This window comes from Tasmannia lanceolata, unplaced genomic scaffold, assembly GCF_043159265.1.
Source record: "Tasmannia lanceolata isolate RefF3 unplaced genomic scaffold, GAP_Taslan_0.1 ptg000008l, whole genome shotgun sequence".
NCBI classification, from domain to species: domain Eukaryota; kingdom Viridiplantae; phylum Streptophyta; class Magnoliopsida; order Canellales; family Winteraceae; genus Tasmannia; species Tasmannia lanceolata.
Window position 1 is genome coordinate 29,975,130 of NW_027518685.1, and position 27,431 is coordinate 30,002,560.

At 37.2% G+C, this 27,431-nt stretch overlaps 2 protein-coding genes across 5 annotated transcripts in view; both read right to left on the reverse strand.

Moving 5' to 3' along the window:
* Nucleotides 1-5,326: 5,326 nt before the first annotated feature.
* On the reverse strand, nucleotides 5,327-5,755 carry LOC143882871 (uncharacterized). The gene has a single exon (XM_077386263.1). It carries the CDS (start codon nucleotides 5,753-5,755, stop codon nucleotides 5,327-5,329), a length of 429 nt encoding a protein of 142 aa, XP_077242378.1.
* A 3,821-nt stretch (nucleotides 5,756-9,576) lies between these two features.
* Nucleotides 9,577-27,431, reverse strand: part of LOC143885124 (BTB/POZ and MATH domain-containing protein 4-like) — a 30,069-nt gene continuing 12,214 nt past the window's right edge. Inside the window, exons 4-5 of one of the 4 annotated variants that reach the window (XM_077389132.1) lie at nucleotides 9,977-10,026; nucleotides 9,706-9,844 (exon numbers count right to left, since the gene is read on the reverse strand). In XM_077389132.1, coding sequence (XP_077245247.1) covers nucleotides 10,007-10,026 — 20 coding nt within the window. In that variant the 3' untranslated portion in view covers nucleotides 9,706-9,844; nucleotides 9,977-10,006. Of the gene's footprint in view, nucleotides 9,901-9,976; nucleotides 10,027-27,431 lie in introns of all 4 variants that reach the window. The other 3 variants (XM_077389131.1, XM_077389130.1, XM_077389129.1) reach the window with 3 other exon arrangements.

Sequence of the window (27,431 nt, forward strand, 5' to 3'; positions counted from 1 at the left end):
TGATTCTAGGGAAACAGCCATCTCATTTTGCCAAGAATCAGTTTTGGACTCAAAACCTACAAGCATGGACAAACTAGTACAATGAGAGGTTATTTACATATTTATTAAAAAATACATTTACAATTTACATTTACCATGGTATAATAAAATGACTAAAATACCCCTACCCACGCAAAAAATAATAATCAAAACATAGTCTAAGAGAAGCAGGGTTTAGGGAGGGGGGAAAAAAGAGCATGACACCATTGTTTCCATGATTTAGAGGGAAATGACATAATTATGGCTTATTTAGAAGGGTGTCATTATAAATCCAAGGTCCCAGTGCGTTTGGATCGCAGGAATCAAAATTTGGAATTGGGATTTGATTCCAATTCCACCTGATTCCAGTGTATGGTTAAAAAATGAACAGAATCAAGGGGGCCGAATTGACACCGAGTAGGAATTTAAGGGGGGAAATGCCGGAATCTGTTTCCCACCCCAATACCTGCGATTCCGATTCTATCCCGGTTGGACGGTTTGAATTAAGAGGGAAACAAAAAAATGATGTCGATTCCAATCCTTGATTCCGGCAACCGTTTTTAATCTTTTATGAAACAAATAATTACTCCCCAAAGGCTTAAGCCGTTACAGTTGGTGATATTTGATCTTTTATACTTTAATGCTCCCCCTCAAATGTGGCCCCTTGTTCTTTATGGTTGGCCTACTCATGGCACATGTGGCCCTTCTTTTCTTTGGGTTCACCATTACATGTGGATTTTTAATATCAAGGAGTTTTGAACATGACCTTTACTCTGGTATCATGTGAACAACCAATTACTCCAAAAGCTTAAGCCGTAGAGTTGGTGTTATTTAATCTTTTATACTTTAACAGTGGTGGTTCAAGTTACATTTTTTCATCTTTAAATCAGAGGAATGATAGATACAAGGGAGCCCATAAAGAGCCGCAAAAGGGCTCTTGATTGGATCAACGTTATCAAATGTGACTGATTTTACCTTTTCGACCGATTTAAAATGTAACTGAAAATGAAGTGGATCCTTTTGTGGCTCTTTATGCAAGGGCTCCCTCGTATCTATCATTGCTCCTCTAATCAAACAATGGAAAAGAAGGAAATTCTATAAAATAATTCTTTTATGAACTTATCCGAAAAAAAATCTGCAATCCAAACAGGGTCTTAGGGGCTGTTTGGATGCGAGGGAATTTTTCCCATGAAATTTTCCACTTTTAAGGAAAATTGCAAGCCTACCAATATGATAGATAAAACTCAAAACATGTGATAATAGTAAATTTGTTCCAGCATTTAGAAGAAGAAGAAAAAGCTTAAAAGAGATCTAGAAGTGTCGCAGTATAGGTGTCCAACATGTGTAGATGTTTGAATCCAACATGTGTCCGACACAGGTACTTCATCCATTCAGAAGAATAAGATCATAGGACAACCAATATCCTACCAATTGATGAGCCCCAGTATAGGTGTTTGAATGGTGAACTGTTGTCCACTTTCATTTCAACAGTTTCATTTGCTGTCAGTAGACTCAGTACTGCTGTTTTAGATAACCCATGTTGTTTTGCAATCCTTAGAAGCGCCCGAGTGAAGGATGGAGGGAGGAAAAAGGACCAGAGAATAGTGGAAAGATCAAGTAGCAACACAGGATCCTTTATTTCTGATCTCCAAACCAACCAACAATGTCTTACTAACAAGTTCTTAATGCCTGAATTATAGCATGCATCATTACATGGCAAAGGTGTTAGGTCTAAAATTGGTAACAGGTTATGGTAGGGCCGGAAGGGCTGATCTGGCAAGCCACAGCTGAAGGGCTAATGGAGTCCTGTGCTGCACAAGGGCACAGACAAGGATACAAAGGGTCAGAAGACCAACCCGGAGTGGTGCTCCGGACGGGCGCTTCGACACTCAAGTCAGTATGAGCAGGAGTGCAGAGCAATGTCAGAGCAAAGAGCTTAGGGTTTTTGATCTCAGATCCCTCACCTTAGCACAAGTGAGGGCTATTTATAGTGATCTTGAGCCACCTGTCCAGGACAGGTGGTAACCCCTGTATGGACCAGGTTTCATACCTAGGAGGGGCAGGTGGAAGTCCCTGATTGGTCCAGGCGTCATACCTAGCAGGGACAAGTGGAAGTCCCCGATTGGTCCAGGCGTCATACCTAGCAGGGACAAGTGTTGGCTTTGCAGTGGTCCCTGTGAGGGCCACGTGTCAACAGCCGATTGGTTGCAGATTTTGGACCCCATCAAAAGGCATGTAAAAACAAGGGCTGGGTATCATGAGACTGAAACTGATCCCAAACAACAAACAGAGATAAAAAGCAGGAACATGGGAGGCAATCTCCATAAACATTAGCAAATAGCTTTCTCAAGCTAAAAGAAGAGAGCGATTGTGCGGAGAGAAATTACAGATCAATGCCAACGATCGATTTTTGGGTACTTGAGAGTGGCGACCTTGTAGAGCATCATGAGCTGACCCTCGTAGTCAGTCCCATGACTAAGATAAAGGACTATAAAAATCGAAGGTTTATGTGAACCTGGAAGTGGACTTTTTATGTGAAAAAAGTCTTTTTGTAATTCAAACTTACAATGGGATGTTTTTAGTCATTATATGTATGCTTTTGGGCTTCTCATTCAAATTGCTTGGGCTTCCCTCCAAAAAGGCTAAAGTCATGAGAAAACTTTAGTCCTAGATGGGAAGTGTGAGAGGATGAGAGTGGTCATATATATACTTTCACTCTGTTACCCTTATGAATGAGCAAGAGGTCATGAGGATCCTACGCGCACGGATCGCCCACTTGGGTCCGGTGGGCTTTTGATCTCACCACACACGTGCGCCGCCCGGCCGCGTGCGTGGACCTAAGGCTTTTCTTTTTCTATTATTTATTTTTCCTTTTAACGGTCAAGAATTTATTTATTTTGTTTTAACTCTTTTTAACCGTTTGAGATTCCTTAATCGTGGTTTAGTGACCGTTTGGAAAACGTCTCTCACGCACTAAAAGAGTGTGACGTTTCACCCTAACGTGTCGATTACCTTTCTATAAAATCGGTTTTAGAGAAAACAAAAAGATATTCTTGACGGATTCTTCTTCTGCTCTTTCTCTTCTCTGGTTTTCTCTCTGGTTTTCTGCTCAAGGCTTTTGGCAAATATAAGCGAGTTCTTAGGCATCCAGGCTGCGTGAGTGCACACCCCTAAAGCGAGAGTTGTTGTATCCTGGAGGCATACGCCCATCTGCACCGTTGATTCGTCATAGTGGGGGCGAGATTTGCCTTAAGGACAAGGAAGATTCTTAGTGCCTCAACTCGATAAGTGATCTAACAATTTCTCTTTTTCTTTACAGATTATTACTGCAGAAAATAGTATTATTGATCTCTGTCTTTAAGTTGTGAGGTTAATTTGTTATAAGGTATTCTCGAATCCTAAATTACATATTTGCACATCAATTTTCTAACAGGAAGAGCCCTAATGAAGCTTGATGGATCAAGGGGCTAGGATCATTCGATTAGGGTGGTCTCAACATAAATTGGACAGACTGTGGTCACAGGTCAGATCAAAGGGTTAGATCATTTTTCAAAGAAAAAATTATGGGCAGCATTGTCTTTGACCATAAAGCCTCTAAACTTAGCATGACATAAAGGCAAGATGAGTACTTCTATTGACTAAAAATGGTTCTCAAAGGGGATGAATACTAAGAGACATATGGAGAGACATGTGATTTTGGCATGATGGGAACATAAAAGAGTCATGGCCATGGTTCAAGAAAAAAAAAAAAATAGAACAAGTGCAGAAAGTTACTTTAATCTTTATTCAAGAGCAGAGAAACATTGAAACTTGACTGAAGAAAGATACAGTATCTTTATTCAGAAAGATAAAAGTTGAGGAGAGAAACATTGAAACTTGACTGAAAAGGCTTGATTAGTTGAATTTGATTTTGCATCCGTCACTCATGATATAAATTACTCATAAGAACAATTTTAAAGACTACTTGCTTATATAGCCTCGGTTAAATAAACAAAGTGCAATATAATATCACACAATCAAAGAGTCATGTAGACTGCATTAAACCGAATGGAAATGAAAAGGAAATTCCACCACTAAAATGATCTAACCCATGTTACACCTTGCAACCTATGTAGAAAATCTACAATGACAAATAGACATTAAAAAAGTTAAAAGGAAAGATTGAAATGGAAGTAATAGTTAACATATTAAACAAAGATAATAACCAGCCATTCAGAAAAAAGAAAAACAGAGAAAATAATCAAAGATTGGAATAGAAGTATTCAGTTAAACTGTTAAACAGAGGGAATAATCAATGACTATAGCGTCTCGACATTATTTGCAAAATGTCGCTTGACCACTTGCCGACTTGAGGGTGGTTGGTGTTTGTGTCTTTATTATTTTTGCTTATTACCATACAGACTATGATTGTATATTCTTTGACCACCTTAGCCATTTGCCTTCGTTTTTTCTAATAAAATTTCAGGCATTCAAACGAAAAGGTGAAGCAACACTCAAATATGGCATCCTTGAATGATCCAAATGTAGGCCAACTACACGTTAAGGACATGAATGATACTCAGATCTACACAATGCTGCTGCAAACAACCCATGAATGAAATGCCACTACAGAATTCTTCCAAGAAGAAAATGAAGATTTTAGAGGAAAACATGGTCTCAACTCTCAGTGAGAGAACTTCCAAATTAATGGAAGTTCCATGTATGTCTACATAGGCGTTCGCAAGAAATTTCTGATTGATATTCAGAGAGAAAAATATAACTTTTGTGGGATCTCTATTAAATTGAATTTCTAAAGTAATTGAATGCATGAAATATCCCCAAAATCTCACAGATACACAATAATCTCCTACTCCTTCGAGCGCCCAAAAAAAATGCATGTAAAACCATCCTACTAGAATAGGGGTGCAACTTAGGTCGTGTCGGATTGAGCTTTTACGAAATACTGAATAGGAATCAACCCGAACCTGAACCAACCTGAACCAATTTTATGGCAAAAGCTCAACCCGAAATCCCAAATATCGACCCGAGTTACACTCCTATACTAGAATGATACAGAAGAAAGTGAAAGGCGAAAATGTGAAACAACCAATTACTCCAAAAGCTTAAGCCGTCAGAGTTGGTGTTATTTAATCATTTATACTTCAACATAAATAAATAAAACTATAAAACAAAAAGCAATTAACAGAAATTGCAATGGCTCATAATCTCATATAATTAAGAGCAATTGCTTAACTAAGTAACACAACAAGCATATAACAAGAGATCCACACACAAGCTTAAAAGATTAGCCAATTCCTTCTCCTCCCAACTATTCTTCACCCTTTGGGACAGTCACAATAAGCTCCCCATCTTCATAAACAGCACTGGCGAGCTCCGGCCTAGTATAAAGTGGGAGTTGACACCTCCACAAATCAAGCTCTAATTCATCCATTGCCCATGCTAGAATCTTACTCCCTCTTATAACAATCTTCTTGATATTGGGTAGTATCTCAATTGTCTGGGCTCGGACATCATCCCCCAAATCGTACGTCTGAATGATGAACTGAAAGCAATCTGAATTCTCTTGGATGGAGACTTCGGTTTCGGAATGGAAGGGCAATTCTAATTCCAGGTTGAATATGTGAGGGACTCGCCGGAGCTTATGCCGCCTCCCTGAGAGGAGGGAGAATGAAAGCTCATTGGCCGCACCCGAGAAGGTTGAATTGATGTCATACTGGAATGTGATGCACCCCTTCATGGTTTTAACTGGCTGCAAAATGAGTTTTATACTAAGTAGTCTTCTTTTTTTTCAAATCAATGTAGAAATTTATTCAAAAGTGTGATAAGTGGCTGCAAATTGGGTTTTCTATTTAACGCGTAAGTAGTCTTTTTTTTTTTTCATTTAACATGTAGTTAGTCCTTTTTTTTTCAAATCAAGGACGCAATTTATTCCCAAGTGTGTTTTTGCTTCAGGACTGACCCTTCCCTCGAAGTGGGTCAACAGCTGATCTTCCCTCTAAGAAGATCAATCACATTGCAAACTGATTTGGATTCGTCTCAATCTTGGGCCAGAGAACACTAGACCCTGCAAAAAATAACCGGAGAATGGTTTCCAAATTCTATTGAAAAAAAAAAGTTCTTTAGAAAAAAAAATATTTTCCCTCCAAGAAGATAAGAAGATCAATCACGTTGCGAACTGATTTGGATTCGTCCCAATACGAGACCCATGAAGATTAAAAATGAAAATGGGCAAAAAGGAAATTCACAGAACTTTGCAGAAAGCTGAATTCCTTCTCCGACTGGGAAAGATAAAGGATTAGATTTAAAGGCTATAACGAACTATAACCCTCAAATGAAACTAACACTACTCTCTTTTGTTTCTCTCCGAATTGTTCTACTCCAAGATAAATAAGAAAAGAGAAGTGTGCAGGAAAAGTGGCGGGTAAAAGAATCCCGCACTACTAGAGACTGAGGATTGCTATAAACAAATCATTAGTCAACCATAAATTTTTTTATGAAATTTTCGCCAATTATAGTCCAGTATTTTTCAAATTGACGAGAATATTAATTAACATTTTAAAAAGGGTAAATGACATCAGGACAACCTAAGCCCGTATAGTCCAGTATTTTTCACAAAGTACTGTATTGCTACACCATAGATGATCCAAACAGTCAATTTTAGGGGTGCAACCGTGCAACTTGGGTCGGGCTCCCGAACCCGACACGTTCAACCCAATTTTGGTTTGGGTTGGGTTGGCATTTCCTCACAGTGGTTGGGTTAGGAAAAGAGAACCCGATTTAATATCGGGTTGGGTCAGAGTTAAGGCCATGGCAACCCAACCCGAACCTGACCTCCGTCCTCTAAGTTTATCATGATTTTGTTTGGGTTATTGTATTTTTATGTTTGCCCAAGGCGTACCTTAACCAACTCGACTCAACCTGACCTGATTTCGGGTTAGATGGGTAGGATTAGGGTTGAGAGATTTAGAGGTGGGTTGGGTTAGGTTTGAGGGAATGCTATCTCAGGTTGGGTTAGGGTTGGCCTCAACCTGATCCAACCCAACCCAAGTTGCGCCCCTAGTCAATTTGATGGACGAAAACTTAAATAGGTTGTGTTGTGCCCCAAAAAAATCGTTTGCATAGGATGATCCTAGCCCTCCGATCTATAGAGGAACTGTATATTATGAAAACCTCTATAGATCGGAAGGTTAAGATCAGCTTATGGAGATGATTTTTTGGGCACAACCTATTTACACTGTGACCCATCAAATGGACGGTTTGGATCATCCTATGTGTTGTACAGTACTTTTTGAAGAATACTGGACTATATGAGGTAAAAAAATCCTCTAATAATTGCACAAGCGCAGCTTGTCTTTTCCTTTTTGATTGGTTTGTAAGAGCCTTCTAGGAACTGTAAAAAACATGGTTTTGTGCTGATAATATTTCCCTTTAAAAATATTCCATTCCTTTTCCCTACATTTTTACATATATTTAAAGAATTCCATTTTTATTTTTTTTGGCATTTGGCCCGTGCTAAGTTATGTCAGCTTACTAAAACAGTTTGTGACCTAACACCGTTTATAAACCAAAAAAGATACAAAAATAGTAATTTAGACCTTGCAAAGTGGAGATTAGTGTTGGGGTAGGTGCCTTCTTAGAATTCTCAAGCACAAAAATATCTTGCCACATTGGTGTGATATGTTAAAAGGTTTAAAAAAGGGTGATGATATTTTCACCCCCCCTGCAGTACTTGCACACCCCCTTATAAATTCTTCAAATCAGGTTATAAGGGGGGTGTGCAAGTACTGCAGGGGGGTGAAAATATCATCTCCCTTAAAAAACAGAGATTCTATACACTGTACGCGTGAAGTCGAGTATTTTTCAAAAGTAAAGTGAGGCCCACTTCTTGTTAAGCCACAACATAGATACGCTGTGTTACATCATCTCCATAGGATGATCGCAACCTTCCAATCTGTAGTGTTACATCATCTGAGCTCTGTTTGGTTGCTGGAAGTTGGGTGGGGATTAGGAGAAGAAGAAGAAGTCAAAGGGGAGTAGACAAGAAGATTAGATTAGGAGAAGAATAGTGGAAGATTGATTGGGTGTGTTTGGTTGTCCGGCAATCCGCGAGAAGATTAGTGGAAGATGGAGTGGTGCCATTACCAAAATGGAGGGTGGAAGAGAGAGAAATATAATAGAACCAGAACTTCTTGAGATCTTCTCCTCAAAATGGTGAAATTTGGGGAGAAGATTTTGGGGGCATCTCCGCCACATAGGATAAAATGTAATAATAATGTCTAGAAGTTGTCTAGTGGTCAAAGTTCTAAATGGCAACCAAACATGCTTTTGGGAGATCTTTGGAGAGATCTCAATCATTTGAAACTCCTACAACCCCTAAAATGGGCAACCAAACAGAGCCTAGATCAGAGGGTTGGGATCATCCCATGGAGATGACTTACGAGTGCGACCTATTTACATTGTGGCCATCATATAAACAGTTTACCTTAGCGCCCCTCTCTCATTTAAAAATCAAAGCCACCCAAAAGAGCACTTTGTCTTTCGTGTTTCCTTTCTTCTCTTTTGAACTTGCTCGGTTTCAGAGCTTTACAAAGTAGAGGCAGGATTTTAAGACTACCCGAAAAGAGAATAGCCAATGGAACCCCAAAACCCAGAAACCAAAAGAAAACCCAACCAAATACATTGAAAAATTCCCCCACTCTTTTACTAGCAAATACTCCCACCAATCAAAACCCACATACAATCAAGGCCCCTGAACAAAACAACACTCAAACATCAACAAATAAATGACAAGTGGGTTCTCTTCTTTCCTCTTTTTCATCAGCAGAAATCCCTGCCCATCAAAATCCATATGGAGAACCAAACAAGACAAGTAAATCCCCAATTCATCAACAGAACATCGAAAGGCTTTGTTTTCTTCTTCTCCTCCCCGCTAATGGCTATGGATTTTGTAGACAGACCTCGTGGTATAAGGGGCGGATGATAGAAAGTATTATCTATTAGGCCTTGCTATTGAAAGGGTCTACACTAAAATCCATCATCATTTGGATAGTTCTCACCCTAAACTAGGTCTAACCCCCAACGGTCTACATTATATATAAAAAAGGCTTCACATATTGGAGGCTTATAATTGTCCAAAGGGAGTGGGTTTTGTAAGAACATGAGAGTGCATCCCATAACAACTCATGGAAACATATACAGTAAATGTTATAATTAGCAAAATTGCGGAGAATTCAACAAACTCAAACTACTTTGAAGAATTGGGCACTCTTCAATTCCTCAAAAAAAATCTGCAAATAATTTACATCTTTCAAACCAATCATGCGACAATTATATTAGAAATTATATGGTGTCAGGTATTATTCAAAAAGTACAGCGTGACCTACTTAATAGAATGATCCGAACCGTTCATTTGCTGAGCCAAAATGTAAATAGGCTTTACCCTGTAAATCATCTCCGTAGGATGATCCTAACCCTCTGAATCTGATTGGATATTTATCATTACCTTATAAAAAAAAAATCACCAACTAATCCACACAACAATTCTAAAACCACTGCAGAGATCTAGAATATCCAAATTTATTGCCATCATCCAATAAAAGGGCATACAGAAGAAGAGATTCATACAAAGGAGGCAATGTTTTTTTTTCCAGATTCATTGTACAAATTAGTTTCGAGTTTTCCCTTTTTAGTATCAAGTTGTCCGTTGCCTTACCCTCCGGCCGTTGTTGGTATCGTCACCATCTGAAAGCTGGGCCCACACGCTCCGGCTCTTTCCCCCGCTGCTGCATTCTTCTTCACACCCCGCCACCGTCTTCAGAATTTCGGACTGCAGGGACGGGCAATTGTCTTTGAGATACTTAAAACCATTTGAACCCATAACAGCTGCATCAAAGAGCGGCAATTGGAACATAAAGAACAAATTGAGTTTTTTAAAAAAAACTAGCAAAAATATTGAAACCTTAAAGCTCCGATCTTGACCCTCGAATTTTCAATTACTTTGAGAAGTTCCTGAAGAATGAAAAACTATGTAAACATATGCGGAAGTAGTGTTAAAATCATGAGTTTGTCAAATTACTGTCAGGGGCAAGCTTTGAAATGCTAAATTTTTAACACAAAATAAAGGCAGGCTGCTGATAATGGCACTACCATGTTTTAATAATTGCCCATACTCATCTTGTCTTTTCAGCTCCCAGATGCCCATTAAAACAGAAAAGACAAGATCAGTTTGTGCAATTATTAAAACACGGTGCTGCCAATATCAGTAGCCTAAAGATAAACCAGAAGAAAAAACAAATGAACAGCAACTCATGTCCAGTTAACATACAACTGATTAAACCAAGCATTGTAAAGTTGCAAAAATGGCAGCAAATGGAAACAATAAGTAGAAACAGGACGGAGTTGACAGCTTTGATACATTGCTTTAGAAACATGCAACTACGCAAACCAGTTGCAACTCAAAGCAGATAACAATGTTGATTTTGCAAAAATGGTAGCAAAAACTATCAAAAAACTACCCACTCATACTCTTTACAAAAAGTGTTCATGTAAAAATGTTCAGAGATTTTACGATGAACTATAGGATGTAGGCACGAGCAGATTGACCACTCTCTTCTGCAATCTGTGTAGTTTTGTTTCTTAATAATTAAGGTTAAACAATTTAAAATGGAGGAATACTGGGGGTTTATAAAGCCAATGTTCAGCCCCTGAATTCCACTAGGTAACAAGAACCCATGCTGGAAAGGACGATAGAAAAACAGATTTTGGTGCCAAAAGGAGTCTACAGCTGTCAGTATAACATTTTCTGAGATGAGCAAGAGGTGGACCCTCTTCAAACTGCTTCGAAACTCCAGGAATCTGATTGTTTTTATTTTTCTCATTTTGGAACAAAATTTCAGAATGTGTTTGGCATATCCATACTGTAAGGATTGAAGAAAAGAGAAAGAAGGATAAGGAGGAAAAGTTTTGTGGTAATTCTCTATTCAATACTCAAAGTGCTGACTTATATATCAATGATAAGTAGATGACTAAAATGCTCTCAAGTCATCGCTAACGAGATTTCTAGATAACAATTTCAGCTTGCCAATCTCTAATAAAACAATCCATTATTCATAGTTCACTTGATATACCTCATTTCACTTTGCTGCCTATAGATGCTCCTAAAGTGTCATGGAGATGCTGACAAACCTGACTTACATCGTATAAAATATCAGATTTTGGTAAAATTGAGGTTCCGAATAGCATCTACCATAGTTCTAATACATAAGAGGGAACTTTATTTTTTTCTCCTCCTTTACCAGTCTCCTTAGTGTAAGCAACAAGGGTGCTAAGTGGTTTACAATTCATCATGTAAAACCAATGCCTATGAAGTAGTGCAACACCCCAAGGTCCTTCACATCAAAATCTTCCTCAAATGACCTACATTGGTGCCCGCATTATCTCACTAAAATTATTTGTATTTATCAAGACAAAGTTATATTGGATGGAGGCAACACCTGATCAACAGAATATCTAGCAAGGGAAAAACAGGAAAGAGTTTGGGAGATTATAAGGAAAAAGAAAGAAAAAACAGATTATTTACAGGAAGAGGCATTCCAAACCGGAGGGACTTACGTAGCCTACATATTCAAGTCAATCAATAAGAGAACAAATCTACAAGAAAGCAAACTCTAGAACCTCTTATGATTGCTAAATTCACTGCACATGCAGTCCAAGAACACCACAATTTAAGGTTTCGGTTTTGGCCTCTCCATTTGTTGTCCGCCTAATATGATTGAAAGATATCGAAGAGGTTCCAATCCCATCCTGAATCTCATCAAATAGTGATGCAAATCTCCAAGGCACCTTATGGGAGTCTCTTTGCCACTTTATGGCATTGAGCAAGTCCCCTTCTACCACCACCCTATTCATGTCTATACTTCGGAGAAAATAAATTCCTTGATGGATAGCTCAAACTTCAGCCTCATTTGAATCTGCCACCCCTATTGGCCCACTGAATGCCCAAATGATATCCACCTTCTTATTTCTTAAAAGCCCACCAATACCTGCAGGTCCCGGATTCCCTAAACTAGAGCCATCAAAATTCAAATTGAGGAACCCTTGAGGCGGAAGGAATCATGCTTGTACCACTTTAGGATTGTTGAATGTGGCGGAACATATCTGTCTCCACGCATGCCACAAATCGTATGCCGATACGAATCTGAAAGGTTCTAAAGTTTTGACCCATGAGATAGATAATGCAATCACCTTATTGAAAAGGTATCGGGCTTCCTTAGAGTAACCCTTGAATATCCTTGCTTTGCGTTCCTTCCACAGGACCCAAATAGTAACCCTTTATGTTAAATAAACTAGAACACTAATTAGTAAGATTTTGTACCTTCCTAATCCCATTAAATTGACTTTCGTTCTTTTATTTTAACAATTAAAGACGGCACAAACCCTAATTGGAAAAGAATCTAAAATTTCAAAAGTTGAAAACATAGACGGGAATATTCTATAGATATCTTTGAGCCATTAATTGACTTTTCTTTATGGAAGTTTTGGCTTGCACATCTCTTGGTTAGAAAAGGTATTTGAATTTCAAATTTTAGAGGAAAACCTAAATGGAAACAGATTCATTCTAGCTTTTACTTACCATCCAAGCATCTTGATTTAAGGAAATCCTAGCAAATCTTGTATATGATTGAGCAATCATTATTTATATCTTAGATACTCCCAAAAAGGGAGAACTCTAAATTCGTCCACTCCCTTTTGGTCAAAAGAAAACGTGAACAGTGAGAGAGAGAGAGAGAGAGAGAGAGAGAGAGAGAGAGAGGAGGGGGGAGAGGGAGAAGGAAGGAGAGAAGGAAGGAGAGAAGGAGGAGGTTTGGCTTGGTCTTCTTCCACTTGCAAATCCTATACAAGTACCCTAGGCTTTTACTTCTTGTTCTATAGCATGCATTTATAGATTAAACCATTTCCTTGTCAGACTAGGTATTAAACGATTAGATATAGTTATTTATCGGTTTCTCCAATTCTTTACGCACCTAATGATATTTTTATACCCTACTCTATGATTTCGACAGTTCTATGTATCCATGAATACCAAATAATTTTCGTAATATCTATTTGTAACTTCGTCAGCTTTATGCGTCCAATGAGTATCAGATGGTTTTAATAAACCTCACTAATGTTCTATGAATCCATGAGTACCAAATAATTTTCGAAATATCTATTTGAGATTTCGTCAGTTCTATGCGTCCAATGAACATCAAATGATTTTTAATATACCTAGTTAATGTTTTCAAAAGTTCTATGTATCCGTGATTACCAAATAATTTTCGAAGGTAACTTCGTCAGTTCTATGCATCCAATGAGTATCAAATGGTTTTAATATACCTAGTTAACATTTTCGACAATTCTATGTATCCATGAGAACCAAATAATTTTTGATATACCTATTTAGTAATTTTGTCAGTTCCATACATCCCTAGGTACCAAATGATTTTTGATATACATATCTAATGACTTCACCAGTTATATGCATCCCTAGGTATCAAATGATTTCTAATATATCTATTAATGATTTTAATAGCTCTGTACATCCATAAACATCAGATAAATTTTAATCTATCCATAAATAACCTTGTCAGTTCTATGCATCCCTAAAGTGTCAAATGATTTTCACAATAGCTATTAATGAATTAGACAGTTCCATACATCCATAAGTATAAAAAAAATTGATATATCTATAAATAACCTTGTCAGTTCTATGCGTTCCTAAAATAGCAAATGATTTTCAATATAACTATTAATGAGTTAGACAATTCTATAAATCCATAGGTACCAAATAATTTTTAATATATCCATAAAGGATTTCATCAGTTCTGTGCTTCCATAAGCGTCAAATGGTATTTTTATATTAATGTTGGTTTTGAAAATTCTAGGGATCAAATGACTTTGTAAATCAAATTATCAACTCTGTCAGTTCTATATATACTTAAATATCTTATGATTTTCGTACCCATTCATTTCGTCAATACTCCATAGATCAAATCATTCTCATGTATTTATTTAAAACTAGCTGTTTTATATATAATTAGGAAAGATCAAATGATTTTCATGTTCATTCATTTCATCAGAACCATGTAAATCCAATAATTTTTCATGTATGAATTTAATTTTTCAGTGCTATATACTTAGGAAAAATCAAATGACTTTCATGAATTTTCTCATATGCATTACAATACATAGAATATGTTGTCAGTTCTATGTATTACAATACATAGAATATGTTGTCAGTTCTATGTATTATTATAATGGATCAAAACATTAGTATATTTCTCCATCGTCAGTACTATGTATTATAATAAAACAACTGGGTTTCGTATACTTAGTCACTTGTTTAGTGAATTAAGTTGTGTGTAAAACTTAGAGGGCGTGTGTGACTGTTCCTTCAGGCTGACCTCCCTCACACCATCAGTAAGGTTGTCACTAGTTCTACAGATGTCATATTTCAAAACGGCAGGTGACAGCTAGACTTGCTTGAGTATTACTCACAATATAGGCTTGGAATATGTAAATTTAATTCCTTTATGCTTTATCAAAATTTTCTATTTTAATTCCCTTAATATTGTGTCGGTTTAACTAGTTATCTGTCAATGCAATATGAATTTGTTTTTCGTTCTTGTACAAAAAGGGAAAAGGCAGAAACGGGAAAGAAAAGGAAATTTTATCTCATCTCAGAACAAAGCATTTGCATGGACATGGGAAGATGGGGAACAGTGCCGCAACGGTTTTCCAATTTCTTTAACTAAAAAAGACTTAACCGAGAAGCCACCATGGCTATCCGGCATCCACACCCATCGGTCATCCTCATATTGAGAGAAACAGCAAGATGATAATTTGCTGATAAGTGAACCGAAGAGTTCAATCTCAGAGTCCTTCAAATTTAGCCTCAAGCGGATGTCCCAAAAAATATTGTCACGACCCTCACTTTTATTCAAGTAATCCACAATTGTGGATCCCTGATTCAGTGCAAGTCGGAAGAGTTCTGGATACTCCTCAGCAAGTGTAGTGCTCCCCAGCCATTAGTCCATCCAAAAACGGACAGCGTCGCCCCTTCCTTCTCAGAAACGGACAAGCGGCATGAATTGTTCCCAAGAGGAACGAACCGACTTCCAAACGCCCGATCCCTTATGGTTGGAGAGACTGTTGCAGACCAAATCCCCAGCCTCGTCCATATTTCTCGCCAATGATATTGTGCCATAGGGCCTCCTTTTCCGTCCCAAAACGCCACAACCATTTCCCCACTAGGGCCATATTCCGGAGTCTAATTTTCCCGATACCAAGTCCACCCTTTCGTTTTGATTTACATACCTTAGTCCCAGCCACGAAACTTTTGTATAAATTGATTTTCATCCCGGAAATAATTTCGAACCACCGGAAAAGGCGCTTCACATTCGTAAGTTGACCCACATTGGATGAGAGAAACAGTACTGTATCATCAGTGAATTGGAGATGCATTATAGTAGTGGGAGAATACCAGTTAGGTTTTAGACCCACGATGTAACCGCAAGATTCAGCTTTAGAGATGAGCAAGCTCAAAGATTCAGTCATCAATATGAAAAGATAGGGTGCTCAAGGATCACCTTGTCTAAGCCCACGACTACACCAAAACTATCCTTCGGGTGAGCTATTAACTAGTATTGAAAAGGTCGCCAATTTAAGGCACGCCGAGATCCATCCTCTCCATTTTTTTTTCCAAAGCCCATACGCAAGAGTATGTAATCCAATACCTCCCAATCAACATGGTCGTATGCTTTCTCAAAATCAACACGAAACCGTATACCACTTTCATTCGATCTCTTCATGGTATCGAGGATCTTATTGGCGATGAGGATACCGGCTAGAATCTGGCGATCCCGGACAAAAGCTCCCTGATATTTTGAAATAACATCACCCATAACAGTGCAAATATGCCTCACCAATACTTTCGACAATTATTTGTACATACCGTGTACGAGGCTTATAGGCCGATAGTCCTGAATTCCAACCGTGCCTTCTTTCTTAGGTATAAGAGTGATAAAGGTAGAATTTGCCGCTTTATTGATAATACCCCTCATGGAATTCTTTCATAAATTCCCATACGCCATCTTTGATTGTTTCCCAGTGTTTTTGATAGAAAGCCATCGGGAAACCATCCGGTCCCAAGGCCTTGTCCTGGTTCATTGATTGCAGGGCCTCTTCGATTTCTTCCATTGAGAAGTCCCTTTCCAACCAACTAGCCCATTCCTCAGAAATGTGATTAAAGTTCAACCTGTCAAACATTGGCCACCATTAGTGCTTAAAGTTCAACCCTTTTGTGCTATTTAGTGATGGATTTTTGCCATGACATTAATTCTTCCTAGGTGTAAGGAATATGAGCTCAATGTTCAAATCATTGCATGCTTTTTTAGCTTTTGCGTAGATTTTCAACAATTCCTTCTCATTGACCCTTGTTGTTTTAGTAGCGGAATCTTTAGACGAACCAATGTTCCTTCGCTCAAGTATGCCATCGAACTTTGTCGAAGCTTTCTTACGTATAAAGTGAGCCCATTCTTCATCCTCATCTCCTTCTCTAGCACCATAAAATTCATACAAGTCTAAAAGACTAAAATAGAGATTTCAAGATCTTCCACAGCTCAAATTGGCAGTCATCATAGCTAATAAACTTCAAAAATTTGTATGGGTCCATCACGTTAGTGCTGACTTTATTGTGTGTACAAACCAAAAGTCTCATGTGAGAAAGCACCATCTCAAAATCTCTTTAAATTGTTTGCCCCTTGCTGTACGTTACAATCATCTTGCATTTTGCATTGCTAGGTTTGATTTTCATTGAACTTCATCCCTAACTCCACCATTCATCTCACCATAGCATCGCCATTGCTCATCACTGCTAAAATAAAGATCTGCTGAAGCTTTCTTTCAAAATAAAATCAGCCCACTCTAGAATCTCTTCTTCTTCATTTCCCAAAAAAACCCATACAAGTACAAACACTAAAACAAAGGTGACAATATGTTTTGAAAATCGGAATCGAATTGTAAATCGTAATAGGGGTCGAATCACATCATAAGATTCATTCAAATTATATATATATATATATATATATATATAGAGAGAGAGAGAGAGAGAGAGAGAGAAAACATTTCCTACACACTTGTGTAGGTATGTTACCTACGCACTACCTTAAAATACAGTGGGGGCCCACATTGTTTGGGTGATCCAAACAATTCATTTGAATGGTCCTCACATAGATAGGGTGTCCACAAAAAATCAGATCCATAGGATCATCCCAACCCTACGATTTGTGGAGGTAAAATGGACGTGTATAAACCTTCACAAATTAGTCCATTTTTTGCCTCCATAGTTTGAATGGTTAGGATGATCCTATGGATCTGATTTTTTGTGGACACCCTATCTATGTGAGGATCATTCAAATGAATTTTTGGATCACCCAAACAATGTGGGCCCCCACTGTATTTTAAGGTAGTGCGTAGGTAACTTACCTACACAAGTGTGTAGGAAATGTTCTCTCATATATATATATATATATATATATATATATATATATATATATAAAGAAGCTTTTATGCTTTGAAAAATTATAAACAAGTTACAGAATTTAAAAAAAAAGCCAATTATTCATTTTTCATCCAAATTCATTAATTCAAATAGAAATTACCATGATTAGTCATTCAATATCGTAATACAAATTGTTTGTTAACAAAATTGACTTATAGAAATCATCTATATCTCATCCAAACTCATGCATATTGGATAATAATCTTAAAAATAAAAAAGACACAAGATCATATCGATTCTCAAAGTCTCAAACATCAAATGACAAATATCAATCATAAAAGACTAGAGTCGACGGTGTTGTCCTCATTATAGTCGTCTCCCACCTCGATGTAAGTAATGCCTTCAAGCACATGCATTGTGCTTGACTGGTTCGATTCATTCGAACTCCTACTCCCCTGTCTTCTTCCTTCTAATGAGAGATTTTGAAGGCTTCTCGTAACATAGAAATGAAATGTGGTCTTTCGAAAGAGGGTCCAATTTTCTTTTATACAAAACTGAATTTGGATAAATCATATGAATCTTACGATTTACAATCGAACCGTAAGATTCAATCGAAAATCGTAAGATTCATACAAATTAAGATTCAATCATGGGATGCAAATCGTTATGCATAAGATTTGATTTGAATTGTAAAATCAAATCGTCAATCGTAAGATTTTCCAAACAATGGGTGACATCATGAACTTCCAGAGCTTAATTTTATTACATGCACTAAGCAAAAATCTTGTTATACGCGAGCGGAGCCCTTGTAAAATCTCCTTGAAATCTTTTGCCCATAAATGTATATTAGAATTTTCTTGGTATTCTACATTGCTAGGTTTGAATTTCTTCAGACTTCATCATGTGACTGCACCATTTATCTCGATTCTCGCCATAGCATCACCATCACATGTAATCTTCTAAGTTGATAGTAATAGAGAAAGATTAAGGCATGAAAATTCACTGGCTTTTCCTAGCCGTGCAATTCTTGAAGACTATACAGGCAAATTTCAATCGTGGAAGCACCAAATTCCATTCAAGGGCTTTTCCCTAACCATAGTGTCTGAGGGTGATGGGAACAAATATACCTCTTCCACAATGTTCTCTAAAAGTACCTTAAAAAATTTAGTATCCGTATCCAATGTGATCATTTCAGAAATTTCAGAATCTATCAAGAACAACAAAGATTGAATATGCACTTTTCTGTGTTATCGACAATCCTAGAACACAAAGTGCGTACTAAATTCTTTCCATGGCGTCTTCGGAATCGGTAAAGATATGTAGAAAAACATTTTTTGAGTTTGTCCTTTGGAAAGGTGACAACTTACACACCACACCACACCATTTCCGTAGCATCAATTGCTCTCTTGCATGGTATGAAATGAGCTATGATTAGAGAATCTATCAAGAACAACAAAGATTGAATATGCACTTTTCTGTGTTATCGACAATCCTAGAACACGAAGTGCGTACTAAATTCTTTCCATGGTGTCTTCGGAATCGGTAAAGATATGTAGAGAAACATTTTTTGAGTTTGTCCTTTGGAAAGGTGACAACTTACACACCACACCACTAGTCACACATCTATATTTAGCTCTATCCACTAGTTTTTTTTTTAATTAAATTATGAATAAAAAACAGTACGCCATTGCAACTTTAATCTCGTCGAGTGAAACTGTATGGATGAAAAACAAAAGGACATCCATCATGAAATTGCACTTCTTACAAGTAACAAACAACATTTTTTGGTAAGAACTTCCTATAGATGTTGCAAGTGATCTGCCATCTAAGTGTTGTAAATATGTATGTCGCCATGGAATACAAAAAACTTACATGTAAAGGATATAAGCACATGCCATTCAAAAAAAAATCCGGAATGCATAAAAGTGCATGGAGCACCGAACAGCGAAAAAAGGCCTCATCGACCACTCATGTAGATGTCAAAAGTGATCCACTATATACAACAAATTAACCAAGAAGGGTTTAAGCACATGATCCATGAATCGCATAAAAGTGCATAGTGCACTGTACTGCTCAAAAAGCCTCACGGTCAAGGACCACTCGTATAGACCTCCTTTTGCCTTGAAAGCAAGGTATTGTTTGTTGCCTAAGCTCCTCAAAATTTGGTCGTAGCTAATTCATAAGTCTTGCAGAACACCATTGCACCAATCAACATGTTTAGTACTTCATCCAACCTCAGAGCTGAGAATCAGTATATGACAGCGACCATCCTTTCATGATGATGCCAACTATACTCCTTACAAGCAAAATATTCCCTTTGTATCACAACCCACAATTACTTATCACGAGAAGAAAATGTGATTAATCCTATCGACTACTCCTGTACCAAATCCTTCACCTATGCAAGGTACTACACCTATATGTGATTCAACTTCATCCTCATCTAAACGTCGTTCTAGCCATCCTTTTAATCCTCTTGGCCATTTTCGTTTCCATTCAAAAGCTTTATCCAATAACCTGGATTCACAGTCATTTCTTCTAGCCATAAGCAAGTATCTAAGCAAGACTACTAGAAAAAAGTCTATGGATGAACGTCAAGCATTGTACGAAAATAATATTTGGGATCTGGTTCAATGCCCATCGGATGCTCTGTTATTGAGAGCAGAGGGCTTTAGTTAATCAACATCAAGTCATATGAAGCCTAGGTAGATACAGGACAAGTTTAGTTGCTCAGGGATACGAGCATGCAAGGTTTAAGGTTTTGATCTTAGTATGCATTATGGTCGAAATGGAAACATGCCAATTTTGGATGTAAATTTCTGTGAAAAACCTTTAAAATCACATAAACGTATGAAACTATATGGAAATGATGGGCACTTACGATGAACCTTTAGGAAGTGTTAGAATAAACACCAATACACACTAAAAAACATAACATAAACAACCCCTAATGGTTTAATATCGAACACCTAGTGACATGCATTGTCATGCATGTCCGATAATTTAGTAAATACCACATTTCAATGTAATTCATAGTAATATTTACACAATACATACAACACATTTTCTTTTGTTATAGTTACAACACATTTGACCGTTAAAAAAAAAATACATACACCACATTTCACGCGCAATTCTTTTTTTTTTTTTGGAATGGTAGTTCAAGTGCAATTCATATAAATAAAATTATGTAACTAAAATATATTGTTATAGCAGTTTTCACACACCTTATTAATTAAGAAATTAAAAAAAAAAGTGTCTAAAAATGTGGATGCGTCGTGGAACGCAGCTGAAGAAAATCCTAGTCGACTCGGCACGACATGGTCGAGTACTTGGTTGACCCAATTGAGTACTCGGTTGACGCGGTCATAATTCATAAAAGTCAAAGGAGTTTTTATTGACCCTATACGGCAAAACATAGAACATGGCGGCAAAACACGTAATGCGGCAAAAAACGTAAAAGGGAGTCGACTTGGGAGGGTCTGCGATGACGTGGGGGAATTTTAAAACTATGTGTTATAGAATGCCACTAATACACTATAAGACAAAGAAAGATATTTTCTATTTTAAAATATTTTATAAAAATATAACAAAGATAGAAAAAATACATCATAAATTTTATGTAGAACATGGCTAAATCTGCACATGCCTTGATTTTGTTAATTAAGTAATTTTTTAAATTTTTAATAAAATACAAAAATTAGTTAAAATGTAATATATACCACTGCAATAGGGCAAATTATGTCATTTGTATAATTTCCTTCTCTATTCTTTTTTTTTTTTGAATGGTCAGAGCTTTCATTAAATAAAAAGACCGAGATGGTCAAATACAAATATATATATATATATATATATATATATATATATATATATAAGAAAAGGCAAGAATCACGGGAGAAGGAAAGCAAACTAAGAAAAGTCAAGAATCACGGGAGAAGGAAAGCAAACTGCTCGAAGGCCTCCATGCCCACCCCAGCACTAGCAAGCCTATCCGCCTCACCGTTGGCAGACCTTCTAATTTGGCGAAAGGAAATATGAGAGTTGCCTACAATGTCTTTGATCTCATTAAGATAATGAACTAATCTCCAAGGAAAAACAAGAGAACCGGATAACAAACGAATCACATTGAGGGAGTCTCCCTCAACCACAACTCTATTTAAGTCTTCTCCATGTAGTTTTTTTCTAATTTTAAAATATTATTTATTATTTTTTAAAGCTAGAAATTAATTATTATCCAATTTTAAATAAAATAAGTAATTTTTGAACATTTTCTGAAGTTTCATCGTAAATTTCTACCATTTGCATATGTTTCCATATGTTTTATTTTTTTTGGAATTTACAGGATTTTCATTGAAATTTTCCTACTAAAACCGATATGCTTCCAAGTTTGGATTGAAAGAGTGTAATTAATACACCTACTATGCATTTCAATGATGATGGAAACGAAAACATGTCGCTTTTGGTGGAAATTCAAAACCATGCAGAATGGGAGGTATGAGAATAATTATGACGAGGCACTAGCTCAACGGGCCAAGATGACTACAGTTTGCACTTTCACTTAGATAACAATGCGGGTGACTAGGAGGGAAGAAGAAAGTAGAACACAACCAAGAGAAGAAAGAAACGACAACCAAATTGATATATTATCAATAATATAAGTTTGTACAAAATCCCCAACTCCATTATTTCATACAACATATTTATAGAATTCCTTCGTAGGACTCTCCCAAGAACATTAAATACAATTTTCAAACACTTTCAATCATATAATGATGCGGGTGATTAAGAGGGAAGAAAAAGAAAGTAGAACACAAGAACACAGCCAAGAGAAGAAGGAAACGAGAGGAATGCTAAACCAAATTGATATATTATCAATAATAAAAGTTTGCACAAATCCCCAACTCCATTTCATACAACATATTTTATAAAATTCCTTCGTAGGACTCTCTCCCAAGAAAATTAACTAAAATTTTCAATAACACAACCTATTAAACTTACTTAAAGTAACACAACTTACCAGACGCACTTAATGAAATACAGCTTACTAGACACTAGTTAATGAAACAACTTACCATACGTACTTAATGAAATACAACTTACTAGACAATTGTTAATGAAACACAACTTCCAAGACTTCTTAATGGAATACAACTTACTAGGATTAATATATCAGGTAGTTGTAGAAAAACTCTTCCAAGCATTCAACAGCCCTTGGTAATCAACCCAACCTACTTAGGCATGACGTGGCTGCCAGAGTTGCAATTGCATCATCCTCCACGAATGAGAAAGAACTCGACCACGAGTTTTCATCAAACTTTCCATGATATGTTGACAAATCTTTAACATTATAAGTTAGAAGAGTGTTGATATTTGGAGGGAGCTCAATCTTGTACGCATTATCGTTAATCTTCTTGAGAATCCAACATGGACCAATCTTCTTCTCCTTGAGCTTGTTATAGGAACCGGGGTGATATCCTTCCTTCTTAAAATAAACCCACACAAGATCACCTTCATAGAAGATTTTTGTTTGGCGATGAGTATTGCACGCTTTCCTGTACTTCTCAATACTTTCTTCAAGATTCGTCATCACTTCTTCATGAATTCTTGACATGGTGGTAGCAAAAACTTCAGCCTTCTTGTTTGACAATGATGGATTAGGATTGGGTGCAAGATCAAGATAGTGTTTTGGAGGTTTTCCATAGATCACCTCAAATAGGCTCTTTCCGGTGGAATAATTCACAATATAATTATAAGAGAACACCGCTTGAGGAAGCACCATATCCCATTGCTTGGGTCTCTTTGCCGCCAAATTCCTAAGCAAATTTCCAAAGGTTCAATTCACCACATCACTATGTCCATCAGTTTGAGGGTGATTGGCACTATCAATCTGTTTCCACAAACACCTCAAAAATGACTAATGAATTCGGTATCTCTATCTGAAACAATGGACTTTTGAATACCAAAATGTTTAACCACTTCCTTGAAATAAAAATTAGCAACATAGGAATCATCCATAGTCTTGTTGCAAGGAATAAAAATGAACCATTTTAGAAAAACGATCAACAATTACAAAAATAGAATCACTACCTCATTGAGTTATTGGCAAGCCAACCACAAAATCCGTACTAAAATCTTCCATGGAGCATGAGGATGTGGTAGTGGATTGTAGGAACCTGAGTGTATCCGTTGCATGCTTTGGCATATTCGGCACCACTTTACATAACAGGTCGGTAAACGGTAAAATATTTTTCTTTCATGAGCAAAACAGTTGTATGTGTGTTGCATGTGTTTACTTGTATGTGAGAATGCATATATGTAACAACCCACAATGGGCATGGGAGAGTGCAGTGTGATTGCAAGGATCAAGAGAATATGAATGTGTGCGCAAGCCCAAAGTTGAAAGGGTTGGGCATGAAGAAGTGTGGACGACTGGCCTTATTGTTGCAAGCTTCCTACCACATAAGCATCCCAGCTGTCTCTTCCAAAATCTCCCCCTATACCTCCCAAATGTAGATATTTAAAAATGTATCCTCTAAGGGAACAATTTAGAATGCAAAGGAGAATCCCCTTATTAAGAAAATCATCTTGGAGAAGATAATCTTCATGTTTCCCTTCATTGCAAAGCTTCCAAATTTCAGCAAAGTCCTCATCATTGGTATACGTCCCTAATGGCATCAAACCCTCAAAGTTGCACACTCATAGAATTACGAAGAGCTAGTCTTCTACTAAGAGCATCCCCGCCACTTAATTGCATTTTCCACTCTTATTTTTAAGACAAAAGCATATTCTCATAAGAAAGCAACCCACTTTGCACGTGTTCAATTTAGGCTTTCTGGATTGTTGATGTGCTTGAAAGCTTCATGATCGGAATTTAGATAAACTCTATTTGAATAAAGATCAAACCGCCAATACCGAAGTGCTCGAACAAAGGAATAAAATTCGGCATCATAGTTAGAGTACTTTTTCTTTGCTTCGTTGAATTTCTCAATAAAGAAAGCAATGAGATGACCTTCTTGGATAAGTTCCCGCCAATGCCCACATGAGAGGCATCACAATCAACCTCAAACATCTCCCCAAAGTCAAGCAAAGCAAGTACAGAAGCACTAGATAGCTTATCTTTTACAATTTGAATACATTTTCTTCATGCAATTAGTCAAAGGGGCTGATATAGTGCTGATATTTCTTACGAATCGAAGATAGAATGAAGTCAATCCATGGAAACTCCTCACTTTTTGCAGGTTCTTTGGTATAGATCGTTCTTAAACATCTTTGATCTTCTCATCATCCAATTTAATCCCAGTGGAAGTCAATAAAAAGTTAGTTGTCATGAAAGAATACTTTGAGGTTTATAGAGTTTTTCACCTCTCGAAGTGGTTACAACAGCCTTCAAATGATCTCAATGCTCACTTTCATCTTGACTATAAATAAGAATATTATCAAAATAAACAACAACAAATTTTCCAATGAAAGGATGAAAGAATTGATTCATTTTGGAGAAAGCAAAGGGCATAACAAGCCCCCTCACATATCCTGAAAGAGGTCTTCCATTTATCATCCGGCTTGATCCAAATTTGATGGTAGCCACTTATAAGATAAATCTTGAAAAATATCTTTACACTCGAAAATATGTCAAACATATCATTAATTCTTGGAATGGGAAACCGGTATTTGATATTGATCCAGTTAGTGGCACGGATGTCCACACATACGCTATGTTCCATCTATCTTTGGTGCTAATAAAGCTGGCACCACACAAGGGCTCATGCGTTCTTTGATGAAGCCTTTCTTCAACAACTTCATGACTTGCCTATTCAACTCTTCATTTTCTTTAGGACTCGTATGGTAGTGAGCTTTGTTAGGAAGATTAGAAAAGGAAATCAAATCAATTTGATGTTGAATGTTTCTTAGAGAAGGAAGTCCATTAGGTAACTCTTCGTGGGTGACATCCTTGAATTCCTCCAAGAGAGTTTCTAACTCATTAGGCACATTAAAAGACTTCTTTAATTCTTTAGCAAGTAGTATGTAGTATGTACACAATACCACTACTTTCACTTTCTTTTGGAAATTTTGAAGACTGACAAAATTCTTACCCTCTTGTAAAGATTTGGGTGTCTTTGCCTCTTTGCTATGCAAAAGAACAATTTCTAATTTTACTTTTTAAAAAAAGAACAATTTCTTTTTCTCATCATAAAGGCATATGTATTTTTACGGCCACATGAGTGACATGTCTATCACGTTGACATGGCATTCCTAGGAGTATATGACAAACATCTATAGGAACTACATCGCACCAAACTTGGTCGCGATAATTTTCACACATTGAATATAAAAGTAGACATCGCTTTGTAACTTTTACCTCACTAACCCTTCTTGAACCATGTAAGCTGATAGGGGCTTTAAATGGGGCTCGATTTGGAGCTTGAGCTTGTTCAACATTTCATGAATACAATGTTTTCAAAACTCCCACCATCAATCACAATGGTGCATATCTCATCATGAGATTAGCATCGAGTCTTGAAAATATTAGAACAAAGCCAATCATCATTAGAATCAACTTTTAGTGCAGCAAGTGCTCCTTGGATCACCAAGCTTTCAACTCCCTCGGGTTCAATCTCATCATGTTGCATGTCACATTCCCCGTCATATATGGCTGATTTGAATCATCAACGAGATCCCCATTTTCTTCATCGCTGAAGGTCACCACTTGCCTCTTTGGAACCATCTTTGCAACAATGGCCAATTTAACCATGCTTGAAATAAGCGTTTGGATTGTTGGAGCGGCTGTACAGATTTCCAACTTGATGTTTTGGGGCTAATTTTGTAGTTTTTTTGTTGAAATGTTCAGATTTTGAATTTGCATCCCCACCATGTGAAGATTCACCTTTGGAAGGACAGAGACTATGGACATCCACAAACTTCTTAGCACCACGATGAGCAAGTATAGCCTCCACCTTCAAGGCTAGTTGATAAGCATCACACTCAATAATCAGTGCATTTCAACGTCATCAGGAATAGTAAACTTCAAACCACCAATATACCTTGCCACAACTTGATGTTTTGGGGCTAATTTTGTAGATTTTTTGTTGAAATGTTCAGATTTTGAATTTGCATCCCCGACATGTGAAGAGATTCACCTTTGGAAGGACATCCACAAACTTCTTAGCACCACGACGAGCAAGTATAGCCTCCACCTTCAAGGCTAGTTGATAAGCATCACACTCAATAATCAGTGCATTTCAACTTCAACAGGAATAGTAAACTTCAAACCACCAATATACCTTGCCACAAGTTGATCTTCACTTTTTTTTAAATCATTACGAGCCATGAGTTTGTAAAGTTCATCGGTGTAGTCCAACACATTCTTAGATTTTTGGTGTAGGTTGTTGAATTGTGGAAATATAATTTGAGAAAGTCCAATGGAAGAAAATTCTCCTCTAAACCTTGATTTCATTCTCCTAAGAAGAAATCTTACACTTTCATTTGTGAATTCTCATCTCTTAAACTTTGTCCCACCAAGTCAAAGCGTATCCATGCAGCCTTGTAGCTACAAGCTTGACATGTTCACTTTCAAATGTCTCCTTGTAATCAAAGATCTTCTCAATGACACAAAGCCATCCAAGAAACTCTAGTGGTTGTAGCCGACAATGGAACTCCGGCACATCAATCTTTTTTTTTGAAATGATAATATATTAAAAAAGCAGAGCCGAGGTGGATCACCCGAGAATACAACGAGACTACATAATAATAAGAAAAAACATCAAGATAACACACACTTCTCACGGAGGAAGGAAATCGAACCACTAAATCTTAACAATGTCGAAATCAAGATAGAACCTCTCCAACCTAGCGTCCTTATGATTATTGGCAAAGGGGT